The following is a 14925-nucleotide window of genomic DNA, read 5'->3' as shown; positions in this document are numbered from 1 at the left end:
GATATAGAACTTTATCCTAAGTCAATAAAGTTGATTTTCAAGAAAGGAGTTAAATGATCCGATTTGGGTTTTTAGAACATCATTTTTGTTGCTCTGTGGAGACTGGAGGGCAAAAGAGAATGTAAGAAGAATAGGAGGTTATTGTCAAGAGAGAGATGACCATGGCTTGCACTAGGGTAGAAATATAGATGGGTGACTAGTTTTCAAAGATAGGAGGTAGAATCAACAGAACTCTGATTAGATTTGTGACATGCAAGCAGCAATTAAAAACCAGGCTAAAATTTTCTGAAAATTTGGCTATGAAAGGGAGTAGAGGAAAAACAGGGTGGTAGCTGAAAGAGGATGTGATTTCTAAAGAAGCTTTTCTTTTGAGCATCTCGCTCTGTCACTCAAGCTGGAGTTCAGTGGGGCGATCACCACTCAATGCAGCCTCAAACCCTGGGCTGAAGGAATCCTCCTGCCTCAGCCTCCCGAGTACCTGGCGCACGCCACGTTCGGCTAATTCTTTATTGTTGTTATTAGTAGTAGTAGTAGTAGTAGTAGTAGTAGTAGTAGTAGAGATGGGGTTCTATCTTGCCAGGCTGGTGTGGAACTCCTGGGCTCAAAGGATCGTCCCGCCTCAGACTCCCAAAGTGCTGGGATTTCAGGCGTCAGTCACCGCCCCCGGCAAGGCTTTTTTTTTTTTTTTTTTTTTTTCCAATTATTTATTACATGAGACCTTACTAATTTTTAAAAATTCTGATGTAAAAGAGAACATAGAAAGTACCCGTAATCCAGTGTTTGCATGTTAAAAGTAGACGCTTGAAGTGCTCCAGAAAACCCATGGCTCTTCCCCATTCAATCTAGATAAGGCCTTGAGTAAAGAGCACCCGTGGGGAAGTCACAAGAACCTAGGAAACAAGTCAGAAACCTGTGGACCTGGTACTTCCAATCACAGGCAATCTGTTGCTTGTTCACAGGCAATCTGTTGCTCATCACACCATCCCCTCAAATTTCTTCATCTACAGGAAAAGGTTTTAAGATAACGGACCCTGAAAACTAATGACATTTATACACCCTCTCTGCACAAGAATGTCTTGTAACACATAACCTTGCTTGCATTTTCTGGGGTCCTCAGGATCCAGCGATCTCGTACAAATCCTCTACCCCACAGCCGACGTCCCTCGGCCCGTGACACAAGGCGCAGGCGCAAGACGCGGCCCGCGGTGGGCGGGGGAGGGGCGGGGCGCGTCGGGCGGCCGCGCCCTCGAAGCTTCCGCCAGGCCCCTCCGGAAATCCAGTATCTTGGGGCGACGGCGTAGAAGTGCTTCCCGGAGCGCAGAAGAGGTCATCAATCATGTGACGGTGGCTTGAGGAGGAACCTGTCTTTAAAGCTGTCCCTGAAGTGACAGCGGAGAGAACCAGGCAACGCAGAAACCCCAGGTAACTGGCGCTACTTTGCCTGGTTTGAGGCCTAGTCCGGGAGGTGGCGCGGCTGGTGAGACTAAACAGCAGAGGACCCCCTCTTCTTTTCTTTGGGCCTAGCTCTTTGGGGTGGAGAGACAGGGATGGGGTGGGCTGAGGTAAGGCGTGCCAGCTGAGTACCCGTGGGGATGTTGGGGCACTCCGACTCCCACTGGGCTTGCTGGGCCAAGCCCTAGAACCGCGGGGGTTTTGCCTGGTTCTGACGAGGGCTGATCTTGCTTATTAAGTTGGGGGTGGGGAGGACGAGGAAGCCAAAGAGGTAAGAGTCACCGGGAGTTTCTCTTCCAGGCGTGGAGATTGATCCTGCGAGAGAAAGGGGTTCATCATGGCGGATGTGAGTGACACCCCCACATAAGAGGAAGGGGAGAGTGGGGAATTTGGAGGGGAATACTGAGCGGGGAGAGGTAGAAAATCCTCCCATCCCCACCCATCACGGTTAATTATTTTCTCTAGTATGTGAAGTGGGAGACTAATACGAATGAATTTGCAGGATCCTGAGGTTCTGCCTCGAATGGGGGTGGAGGACACTAAGGAGCTTGAGACTGAGAAAATTATATTCTCCCTACTCACCAATCCAGCTGGGGCATAAGAGAGGCTCTGTATTACCATTTGAAATTCTGAATGATGGTTGGCTGCTTTTCCTGTCAGAATTTGGTCAGTAGGACATGTACCCAGAATACTTTTTTCCAGTAAGTGGTAACAATATCTTATTAGGTTTATTGTAGCAATTTACGATGATTTCTAACCCATGCCTCTTTAGAAACGTAACATGAAATAAAATGAGGGGTGTGTGTGTGTGTGTGTGTGTGTGTGTAGGATGAGAGCAAAAATAAGCCAATGGTCATAACATGAAATAAAATGATCATTCGGGTTTGGAGAATAGTAAGTGTTGGAGGCTCAAAACAACAGATATCTGATTAATCCATGCGAGGTCAAAATCGATACCTAAATTGTCAGTGAAATTCCTGGGATGAGAGAGTGTAATGAGACAAAATAAGATAATCTTCTGGCCGGTGCGGTGGCTTAGTCTGTAATCTCAGCATTTTGGGATGCCGAGATGGAAGGATCACTTGAGGCTGGGAGTTCAAGATCAGCCTGGGCAACATAGCAAGACCCCCTTCTACAAAAAGAAATTTAAAAATTAACCAGGCGCGTTGATAACCCTGTAGTTCCAGCTATGCTGGAAGTGAGGCGGAAGGATTGCTTGAGCCCAGAACTTGGAAGTTGCAGTGAGCCCCAGCTTAGAAAAATAAAGTAGTCTTATATTTCTTTAGTCTTAACTGTAACTGTGTTTAGTGTTAAACACTTGACACACTTCGCCATTTATCTTATATTCTGTAAGACTGGACTGGGCGTGGTGGCTCACGTCTGTAATCCCAGCACTTTGGGAAGCCAAGGCGGGTGGATCACCTGAGGTCAGGAGTTGGAGACCAGCCTGGCCTACATGGTGAAACCCTATCTCTACTAAAAATACAAAAAAAAAAAGCTGGGGCGTGGTTATGGGTGCTTATAATGCCAGTTACTCGGAAGTTGAGGCAGGAGAATCGCTTGAACCTGGGAAGCAGAGGTTGCAGTGAGCCGAGATCGTGCCATTGCACTCCAGCCTGGACAGCAAGAGCGAAACTCCGTCTCAAAAAAAAAAAAAAGACTGTTGCCTCACATAGTCATATATAATTTATTTTAGGTCCTTAAACAGAATATTTTAATAATTATGTTATAATAATATGCCTTACACTGTTTCATTATTTGTTGAGTAGGTGAGTTCAACAAATAATGAAACAATGGAGGGCATATTTTTATAATGTGATAATCACGTGAGATAACAGTCTTACAGAAGTCATATCACCTTACCCAAGACCATTAAAATGATGGTGGAAAGTCTATCTTTGAACCTGGAAAGGTGTTTATAATGTCTTCTCAAGTGAACACAATAGCAACAGGATATAAAACACTAGTATGAAAATTATGATGTAATTTTATGGCTAAAATGTATTTGTGTTTCCCATTTCTAGGTATGCTAATCCATGCAACTTCTCAAAAAACTTTAACAGCACTCTTATGATGTAGGTTCTATATTAGCCCTATTCAACAAATAATTAAATAGGCTTAGGGAAAAAAGGTTAGTTAACTTACTCCAAGTTGCATGACTAGTAAACATCCAAATCAGACAGAGAAAGATAAAACACAGCAAGAAGGGCTATGAATGATAACTGAACGTCCCTAAAATTTGGATAGGACAGGATCTAGAAAACAGTGGAAGGCCTATTATTATAACATGATTTTTTAATATTCTCTTTCAGGACCTAAAGCGATTCTTGTATAAAAAGTTACCAAGGTAAGAAATTTTTAATTTGTTACTGAATAAATTCTATATGCCATATGTTAATTTTATAAAGTATTTTGTCTGTGTATTTTCAATGTTTTGAAGTATCTCTGAGATTTCCTTTAATATGAATATTTTTTGCCAGCATCATGTCCTCTGGAAAATTTTCATCACAACCGCTTTCCTCATTTATGTCAATAAGTTTGCCTTCACTGAGTTCTCTGTGTATCTAGAGGGATAGTGTCAGCATTCCCTTGGTCACCTGTTTCTTCTATAACTCTTTATTTGAAATTCACTTCCAGCATTATTACTTTTCATTTCTTTGCTGTATTTCATCTTTGTTGGCCAGTTTCCTCTTTTTATTATCTCTTTTTCTAAATGTCACATACTTTATCATTGGGAGACAAGGAGGTACAAAACTACATGCTTTGCTATCTCTGCATGAACTGCATAACAGATGCACAGTGACCAACCAGCAACGTACTTTGAAAGAAATGATGTGGCTGGTTACTGATGACAGTGTGCATCTCTTAATTACATAATTATTTATGTTATGATTTATAGACTAAAGAATTAGAAAAGTTTATACTTTATGCAGTTATTCAGGTATTATGCCATGCTAACTAAAATTTGACCTGTGCTCTTCTGCAGGGAGTGGGGGTACTTAACCATACTAACTAAAATGTGCATATTGGAACTGTGCAAAATGAGGACTTTCTGTATTTTTCTGTAGTTACCTTAGCATAAAGAAAGGGTGCTCAAATTGGAATGGAGAGATACCCCACTATACTGGCGGTATGACGAAATAGTTAATAGTGCAGTTAATTCACTTAGAAGTCTTAGTGATTTACAATCCTCTTTTGAGTGTTAGCATCTCTTATTGAAGAAATAGCAAAATTACATTCAATGTTCTTAAGTTATAAACCCACCAGAAAGATACCCATTATTCATCTGGAGATCTAATAAACAAAGCAATAATTGATTCTAATTACATCATCTGTGAATATAAGTATCAAAAATGTTTCAGACAATGGCAATCTCATTTTAACTATTAAGTGTACTCTGAAAATCATAAGAGCCTGTGACACTGGGTATGGTGAAGCTGTCTGTATAAAGGAATCAGAGAATAATACCAAAAGTATTTATTATATTACTGAGTAGTTCTAATGTTGATCAGAAATAATTGGAAAATATATGCTTATTTCTTCTTTGCATTTGGATGTCTTTTATCTTTTAACAAAAGGGGAAATATCAGGTTGTCGTGCTTATCCAAGAAATAAATTCAGTTAAAGGATGTTTGTTAAAAGCTTTATGAAAATCTTTCATAATGTCAGGAAAGGTATTAGTACTGTCAGGTTTTTTTTTAAATAATGAAAAAAAGCCAGTTCAACTCATATCATTATTGAAAATAGGCTTACTGCATCCCAGAACAATAATAATGAAGAAATAATAATGTTTTGAACTTATTCATGAAGAATTGTAGAATACACTTTGATTTGTTGCTAGATGTATGGGTTTGGATGCAGGCATCCTGCTTCCGAGTCATGGATTCATGCTTTTAACTGTTGAACCTCAGTGCCTCTCAGTAACAAAGTCTGCCAGCTACGGATACTAATGAAATGTGTGTTTTTGTGCATTTTTTGAATTCTCTGCAAAATATCATTCTTGCGTTTGCAATTTAAAATCTGGTTGTGACCCGAAGCAGTCTCAGGCTTTAATAATCCCACTTTGTATGTTTTAAAATAATCAAATATTTCATAATTATGTGTATAAAACTAAATCTGATGACTTTGATTAGTAATGCAACATTTGTTTTTAGAAAAAAATGGTGGTTTTAGTAAGCTTAAGGTTTAGATTTCTTCAGAATATTTCACAAAATTTAATTCATTTCTTCTAAAAGTGTAATATCTCTTCATGAGCCAGTTATTTTTAATTATTAGTAAAATCTATTCATATTACTCTTTGTGCATTGTATGTAGAATTGAAAACAGCTTTTATATTTGTGACCTGATTTCTAAAATTATATACTTAAGAGTGTAAGTAATTTTTCTACTTTCTTGAATTCATTTCTCTGTGAAGTCCATCAGAAAGAAAGTCCTTTTATTTTCTTTGGAGCATTAGTTGTGTTTAAAGTAATTTCCATGGAAATTTTAAAAAAGAAGCTACCTGTGGTGGCACTAATTTTTCTAAACATTTTTGTGGTTTTTTAATTTATTACCTGTTTTTAATTTATTTTGGGAGTAGGTAGTACATTCATCAAGTTCAGATTCAAGAGTTCACTGAACATAGAGTGAGTAGCTGCCCATCCTTCCTCTCCAGCCACATGCACAGTTTCCCCTCACAGAGGCACCCACCATTAATCTGTAGAGATATTTTATGTACCTATGAGCAGACATGTATATACACATATTTATACACACAGCATACACATATGCCTGCACATTTTGGTACAAAATTTATTGCTGCTTGTATACACTGTTCTAAACTGTATTTTTTCACTTAAGAATGTAACTTTGAGAGTAATCTTTCCTGGTACATAGAGAACTTCCTCTTTCTCATGACTGCAGAGTATTCCTTTGTAGGTGTATATCATATCTTACCTTGTTTTTCTTGATGGACAGTTGGGTTTGTAATGCTTTACTGTTTCAAATGATGTTGCTTTTGGTAACTGCACAGAATAATTGGCATATGTACAAATATCTGTAGGATATGTTTTATATAATCTAGTTTTTAACTTAGAAGAATATATTTATTTTATGTATTTATCTGTTGCTTTTTTTGTTTGTTTTTTGTTTTTTTTTTTTTTGAAACAGTCTCGTTCTGTCACCCAGACTGGAGTGCAGTGGCGCGATCTTGGTTCACTGCAACGCAGGTTCAAACGATTCTCATGCCTCAGTCTCCCAAGTAGCTGGGATTACAAACGAGCACTACCACACCCGGCTAATTTTTGTATTTTTACTTGAGATGGGGTTTCATCATGTTGGCCAGGCTGGTCTCAAACTCCTGACCTCAGGTGATCTGCCCACTTTGGCCTCCCAAAGTGCTGGGATTACAGGCATGAGCCACCGTGCCTGGCCTAAGTTATGTATTAATCTTAGAGAAATATTTTAATCCATAAATAAGTTTAGGATTGAATGAATAGGAAATCATGCTAATAATAGGATAAAAATAGTATAAAAGTCATTTATAAACTTATTCTTATTTTTTATGTAAGGAAGACAAATGATTTTGTTTGTAACATTTTCCACTCACATTTAATAACACTTCTCTGATTTAAATGTTTTTGACAATGGGGTTTTTAAAAATTTAATGTCAGTATTTAAACATAAGGTTAATATAGTATTTCTTATTCCTTAGTTAATACATTAAAGTTAACACTTTAAAGTTAATGCAAAGAATAGATAAGTCCAGGTTGCAAGTTAATGCAAAGAATAGATAAGTCCAGGTTGCTGTAGGGATATTGAACATATCTCTGAGTTGTAGTTTATAGATTCCATAAGATAGTTACAGGACTGTAAGTTTTATGTTACAATGAAAGGGTTTTGCATAAATGTTGAAAGTTGAGGAGTGTCACCTTATATTTTTTATCACAGTACTTTTGTGCTCTACTCTATGTATTTCTTAATTGCTAATTTCCCAGGGATTCTCACTGATTATTTAGTACTTAAACTTTAGTGATAAATTATGTCATTGTCACTGTGCACAATTGACACCATTGGTACTAGTTAATAAGTGATATTTTCGAATTATGTGCCAGCCTACACTTTATGTGCGTTGTATTAAGTTTCACAATATCTAAGTAAGTACAGTTATTCCCATTTTTCAGATAGTTAATCTGAGGCTTATAAAGGTTTCATAACTAGCTCAAGACAGCATAAATAATCAGTGGCAGAGCCTGGACTGGAACCCAGGTCTTTCTAACTTTAGAGCTATAGCTTGACCATTCTGCTTACTACTTCTTAGGTAAGCATGGCTGAAAGGATTGCTGCATGGCCTTCATTCGTTTTGCCCTGTTTCTTCAGCCAGGAACAGTCTTTCCACGTCTTTTCACTTAGTGCCATAACATCTCAGCTGAGGTATTACTGCCTCCAGGAAAGCCTTCCCTGGTCCACTCTCTGTCTGCATCAACCTCCTGTTTTCTAGGTTCTCATATCCCTATGAACTTTTTTTTTTTTTTTTTTTTTGAGACAGTCTTGCTTTGTTGCCCAGGCTGGAGTGCAGTGGTATGATCTCAGCTCACTGCAAGCACTGCCTCCCGAGTTCATGCCATTCTCCTGCCTAAGCCTCCTGAGTAGCTGGGACTACAGGTGCCCAGCACCACGCCCGGCTATTTTTTTTTTTTTTTTTTGTATTTTCAGTAGACGGGGTTTCACCATGTTAGCCAGGATGGTCTCGATCTCTTGACATTGTGATCCACCCGCCTCAGACTCCCAAAGTGTTGAGATTACAGGCGTGAGCCACCGTGCCTGGCCCCTATGAACTTTTTAACAATACTTGCCCCCAGTTTTAGTTTTATGTTTGTTCTTGTGAGATTATTGATAACATACTCACTTTTTAGATCGGAAGCCACGTGAAGGCAATGATTGTGCTTATTTCTGTTTTTCATAGTATCAAAGTATTAGGTGTCACAAACACCGACCATTTAATATTTGCATGAATGAAAAAGGAAAAAGGCTCTTTTTTGTCACTGTAGCCACTGCTGATTATCTTTCATGCTTTTGGAAACCATGGACTGATCATTCATTAGCAGTTTTAATGGAGAGTTAGCTTTGTCTCAGATTCTTGTTAATAAACTGCATGAATTTGTAAATATTATAAACATTTCTATAATACACATTGATTCCATTTCTGGGAGAATTTTGGGGTCCTATGGTTTTTCAGAAAATACATGAGAATTATTATGTCTTTGAGGTGCATAGTTTGAGAAAATGAAATATTTTGTATTTTAACTTTCTTATATTTTAACTATTTTCTTTTTCTAGTGTTGAAGGGCTCCATGCCATTGTTGTGTCAGATAGAGATGGAGTACCTGTTATTAAAGGTAAAAGTGAACATTTAAATGCAAATATCTTCTTTGCTTTTGACTAAAAATGTGTGTAATTTACATCTGAGTAGTACAGCAGGCAAACATGTAAAATTCATTTTAGTAAATTTTAGGAGATGATGGTCTTAGTATTGGCAGAAGTGTTTGCTTTTGTATGTTGAAGGTTGAATTTGAATCTACAATGTATTATATATCACGTGTATCATGTTAACATCTAGAGTTTAAGCATGGATTTATCACAGACCCATTTCCCGTTAAAGACATTTACAGTGCAACATAAACCATTAGTAAATCTAAGTGATGAGAGTGAGCGTGTATGCAGCTAGATATACACACAGACACCCCTACATTACATACACACACACACACACATACACACACACACACACATTTTATCAAATTGCTAGTTGTTTTAGGATAATACCCATGTATTTGAATCATAAGTAAACATGATGTCACAGAGAGTCAGTGTGGATTCAGACAATATTTACTATTTTTATTTTATGGTATTATGAGCATGGATGTTCCTAGTTTTTTGGGACACTGTAATGGCTTTATCAAACATTAAAGATTGGATAATGTTCTGTATATTTTGTGTACAATTTTCCACCTGGAGTTGAATATATGTCAGATAATTTTAGACTTTAGAAATGAACGGAGGTTTAGAAGTCAACTGATTTAGTTCTTTCATTTTATAAGTGAAGTTGATAAAGTGCAAAGACACTTGGACTTCATTAGCAGTTTCAATGGAGAGTTAGCTGTGTCTTAGATTCTTATTAATAAACTGCATGAATTTGTAAAGATTATAAGCATTTCTATAATAGACATTGATTCCATTCTGGGAGAATTTTGACAAACACATTATAAGAACATGGAATATCAACAAAGGAGGTCCCATGGTTTTTAATCTTCAAACATTGCAGTCCAAAGTCGGGCGTGAGTCAGTAACAGAACCCATCATCTCCTGATGTGTGGTCCAGTGTGCTTTCTAACTCACTATAAAATGGTCGTTGAATGGCTGTGGACAGATTACTTGCTTTCTCTCAATTCTGTAATGAGGGATTTGAACAAAATAATCTCAGATTTTCCAGTTCTAATGTTCTTCATGAGGATCTCTATGTTAAAGCCTTGAGCCCTGCACTCATTAATACAACAAACTCCATGCGTACCTTTTAATGAGTGAGAGAAACATGAAACAGGTAACTAGCTGCCAATTGCTAATATCTATGAAAGATACTCCTTGCTGTGGGTTTTATAAGAGCAGAAGTTTTGTAACTTTTTTCATCAGTTTATTCTAGCCTAGTCCTCAGATAACCAGTTAAATGTAGTTGATTAATCTATGTTTTAAGTTAGATATCAAGAAAATATAAACATTTAATTTTCTTTTTAAAATTTAAAAAAATTGTGAGAGTCAGCGTTTCTTCTCTTATTTGTGATCAGTGAACTTTTGATTGAGCAATTTTTCCTGATTAGTGATGAGACCCCATTAGTGATACGATTTTCAGTATTGTGAAATGTAACCTTTGTGCTCAATTTTAAAAAGAGGTTTATGAAAAAGGGCTGTAAATCTCTCTACCATATCCTCTGCATAATTTTTATTTAAATCATTTATTTTTCTAGTGGCCAATGACAATGCTCCGGAGCATGCATTGCGACCTGGTTTCTTATCCACTTTTGCCCTGGCAACAGACCAAGGGAGCAAACTTGGACTTTCAAAAAATAAAAGTATCATCTGTTACTATAACACCTACCAGGTAAGTTCATAATTATCAAATGATTTGCTGATTTCAGTTGTCATTTTTGTGCCTTTTATATATAAAATAGTTTGTGCTATAGGTCTCAATTTTAGTTTTGAAGGGAATGAAATTGTAAAATTTTAGCCTTCAAATTGGTTGTGTTAAACGGTAGTAATTTTCTTCACATTTTATACCAGGAAATAATTACGATGGAAAAGTAATTAAGTGACTTAATAAAGTACATGTTATCCTAAAAAGAGTAAGTCAGGTCACTGTTATCTCCAGTAGATGGTGCCCTTAGCTAAACAACTATGATTTCTCAGCTGACACACTTTTTTTGTTGTAGTAACAGATTTAAAAAAACTTTCCTTGAAAGTTTATTAAATTTGCTCTTGCTGCTAATTCCTTCATTTTTTGGAAACATATATATGTAATAAATGAGGTTATTATTTGTGGGAAAGAAGTTAGTTTTTACGTGTCTCTTGATCTCAAGCTATATTTTCTTAAGACTGAATTAACTCCTTGTGCTTTAGAGCTATGTTTCCTAATCAATTGATGTTAAGTTACTCTTTTTTTTTTTTCCTTCCGAGACAAGAGTCTGGCTGTGTCGCCCCATGCTGGAGTGCAGTGGCATGATCTCATCTCACTGCAACTTCCACCTCTCAGGTTCAAGAGATTCGCACGCCTCAGCCTCTCAAGTAGCTGGGATTACAGGCATGTGCTACCAGGCCTGGCTAATTTTTGTATTTTTAGTAGAGATGGGCTTTCACCATGTTGGCCAGAGTGGTCTTGAACTCCTGGCCTCAAATGATCCCATCCACCTCAGCCTCCCAAAGTGCTAGGATTACAGACGTGAGCCACCGTGCCAGGCCCATCTTTTATTTTAAGAGTTATATATTTTAATGTGTATTAGGTAAAACATAACCAAACCATCTGACCTTTAATTTCAAATAAGGATTAGATTGAAACTAATTTTTTTTTTGAAGGTAGTTGATTTAAAGTTATTTTAAATTTAATTTAAATTACTGTAATACACAAGAGCCAGAAAATATCGTGAAGATAAACCTACCTGAATGACTGAGAAATACTGTATTTATCCATTTAATTATCAACTACTTATTAAGTCCTTATGATGTAATTGATATTCTACTGGGCTTTAGAGATAAAAAGATGAAGACGTGATTTCACCTTAAAAACTTTCCAGGCTCAATGGTGTTAATGTCTCTAAGAGATCATCACTAATTATGGAAATAGTCACTGAAATATAAAGTTCCTTTCTATTTCATAATGTACATGTTCTATTACATAATGTAATGTAATACCATGATGTTGGACTAAAACATTGATCATTTTAAAGGTTTTGAAAGATTAAGACATTTCAGTTTAGTTATACTACGTTTTCACAATGCAACATATTATTTGGCTCTTATTTTCTTTTTAGGTGGTTCAATTTAATCGTTTACCTTTGGTGGTGAGTTTCATAGCCAGCAGCAGTGCCAATACAGGTGTGTTTAATTACCTTAAATATCACTTTTAATCCTTAATTTAAAAAAAATTTAATTACCATACCTTAATTTAAGAGGAATAGTAGATTTAGAGCCAAAAATCTTGAACTTGGGGCCCAGTTTCACTGTCTTTTTTCTATGTCTTGGGAGAAGTGATTTCTCTGAATCCTGGTTTCCATATCTGTATAATGGAGATAATATATGCTTTCTCCATCTTACAATGTTATTTTCTAGTTCAAATGAGACCGTATGGGTAAGTGATTTTTTGTTGTTGTTGTTGTTGGAGACAGGAAAATTAAATATTATCTTGAATACTACATCTTGCTCCCATTACAGCAGTTTAAGAAAACAAGGTGAAGATAGCCCAACAAAATGCATTAAAATGATTGATGAGTTACAGACCAATCTATTAAATTAGAATTTTTTAAATTTTACCTAATGGGGAAAATGAATGTGATTGAGAATTTAAAGAGCCTGAATAAGATGAACGTAGTCTCATTCTTCTTAAGAACTGAAGAATTTGAGAACAAATGCTAGGAAGCTGTATCCTTTATAGAGAATAGTAAAATTCCATTGTATCCAATACCTTCACCGAATATTTATGTGTAAAATAATGACTATTCACTTGGTTGTAATTTTTTTACTTCATTTTATATAAAGTAGGATTTTTATTAAAAGGTCTGTCTCCTTTAGATTTGATCGCTGTTGAGAATTGTAATATATTTTTTTTTCTGTTTGGTTTTTCTCCCAAGCTGAGCAAGTTCTTCTAGCTATGTCACTGAAACCTGTTCTTAGATACCTTATCTTTAGAATGAGAGGTTTAGACTTGATGATCTATTAGATCTCTTCCATTTTGAAACATTTTAGAAATCTGTAAAATACTATATGTAAAAGCACTTTCTGAATTATATAGGATAGTAATGGTGTTTAGATTTTAAGTATATTTATGAAATATACTAAATCTCAATTTTGATACATGACCTATCACATACCAAGTCACCAGTTGTTATATATTATGACAATGTACAGAACAATATTTTAGTACTTGGACCCTTTCCTTGAGAGTCCAGATGCTTTTTATATTCTGTAAGACAGAGAAAGATCTTTATTTGTTTGAACATAAAACAGGCTCTGTTTGAGGTAGGTAGCCTTTCACTCTAGTAAACTAAGGAGAAGCTAGATATGCTGATTTCTAGATGTTTATCTCCCAGGAGGTTCATCAGTGAACTCCAGTGTGTTTTATACTCTACCATTTATTTTTAAAATATTTTTTTATTTGAAATATTTATTTATGTCTTAGCTTTGTTGAATTTATAAAAATAAATTTCTGATTTCCTTTGTTCAATATAGAAGCTATCTACCTGTCTTGATGTAATCCGTTAAAATTTACTCAGACACAAAAGTATGCCTGATTTAGTAAAAATTATATGTATTATTTCTAAGTCAGTGCAAATTTTGAAACAGGTATAAATTAAGATTTTCGTTCTAAAACTAACAAATTATAGTGCATATAATTTATTCTGTATTTCCTAATATATAAGTATTTTTCATTCATTTACTTTAGTAATAGGTGCTGAAAATAAACTTATTAATGACTGTGGAGTTTTTGGTTGCTTTATTTAGGGTTATAGTACAGGTTGAACATCCCTCATCCAAGAATCTGAAATCCAAAACATTCTAAAGTCTGAAATTTTCTGAGCACCAATATGGCATTCAAAGAAAATGCTCACTGGAGCATTTCATATTTGAGATTTTTGGATTAGGGATGTTCAACTAGTAAGTATTGTACAAATATTCCAAAATTCAAAACACTGGTACCCGGCATTTTGGATTAGGGATATTCAACCTGTATTTTGTTTCAGTCATGGGAAATAAACTATGTTCTGATTTACTTTTGGTAACTGTGTATTTTGGGCTTGAAGAAATTTGAGTTTCAGACTTTGAGGAACATTTTTCTAACATGTAATTTTCTTAATCTCTTTATTTTAGGACTAATTGTCAGCCTAGAAAAGGAACTTGCTCCATTATTTGAAGAATTGAGACAAGTTGTGGAAGTTTCTTAATCTGACAGTGGTTTCAGTGTGTACCTTATCTTGATTATAATAACACACTATCAATCCAGCAATCTTTAGACTACAATAATACTTTTATCCATGTGCTCAAGAAAGGGCCACTTTTTCCAACTTATACTAAAGAGCTAGCATATAGATGTTAATTTATAGATAGATCAGTTGCTATATTTTCTGGTGTAGGGTCTTTCTTATTTAGTGAGATCTAGGGATACCACAGAAATGGTTCACTCTATCACAGCTCCCATGGAGTTAGTCTGGTCACCAGATATGGATGAGAGATTCTGTTCAGTGGATCAGAATCAAACTGGTACATCGATCCACTTGAGCCGTTAAGTGCTCCCAATTGTACAATATGCCCAGGCTTGCAGAATGAAGCCAACTTTTTATTGTGAATAATAATAAGGACATATTTTTCTTCAGATTATGTTTTATTTCTTTGCATTGAATGAGGAACATAAAATGGCTTGATAAAAGTAATAAAATCAGTACAATCACTAACTTTACTTTGTACATATTATTTTGCAGTATAGATGAATATTACTAATCAGTTTGATTATTCTCAGAGGGTGCTGCTCTTTAATGAAAATGAAAATTATAGCTAATGGTTTTTCCTCAGACTCTGCTTTCTGTAACCAATCAGTGTTTTAATATTTGTGTGTTCTTTATAAAATTTAAATACAATTCGTTATTCTGTTTCCAATGTTAGTATGTATGTAAACATGATAGTATAGCCATTTTTTTCATACGTGAGTAAAAATAAAATAGTATTTTTAAAAATATA

The 14925-nt window shown here is 35.8% G+C and overlaps 1 protein-coding gene across 1 annotated transcript; it reads left to right on the top strand.

The window, feature by feature from the left end:
- Positions 1 to 1211: 1211 nt before the first annotated feature.
- On the top strand, positions 1212 to 14925 carry LAMTOR3 (late endosomal/lysosomal adaptor, MAPK and MTOR activator 3). The gene is made up of 7 exons (XM_023220083.3): positions 1212 to 1422; positions 1753 to 1798; positions 3765 to 3799; positions 8770 to 8828; positions 10452 to 10585; positions 12009 to 12072; positions 14062 to 14925. The coding sequence occupies exons 2-7, from the start codon at positions 1790 to 1792 to the stop codon at positions 14133 to 14135; spliced, it is 375 nt and encodes a 124-aa protein (XP_023075851.1). The 5' UTR covers positions 1212 to 1422; positions 1753 to 1789; the 3' UTR covers positions 14136 to 14925.

The sequence above is a fragment of the Piliocolobus tephrosceles genome, chromosome 3 (assembly GCF_002776525.5).
Source record: "Piliocolobus tephrosceles isolate RC106 chromosome 3, ASM277652v3, whole genome shotgun sequence".
NCBI classification, from domain to species: Eukaryota; Metazoa; Chordata; class Mammalia; order Primates; family Cercopithecidae; genus Piliocolobus; species Piliocolobus tephrosceles.
The sequence above is the reverse complement of the archived record's forward strand: the minus strand, read 5'-3'. Positions and strand labels throughout refer to the sequence as shown.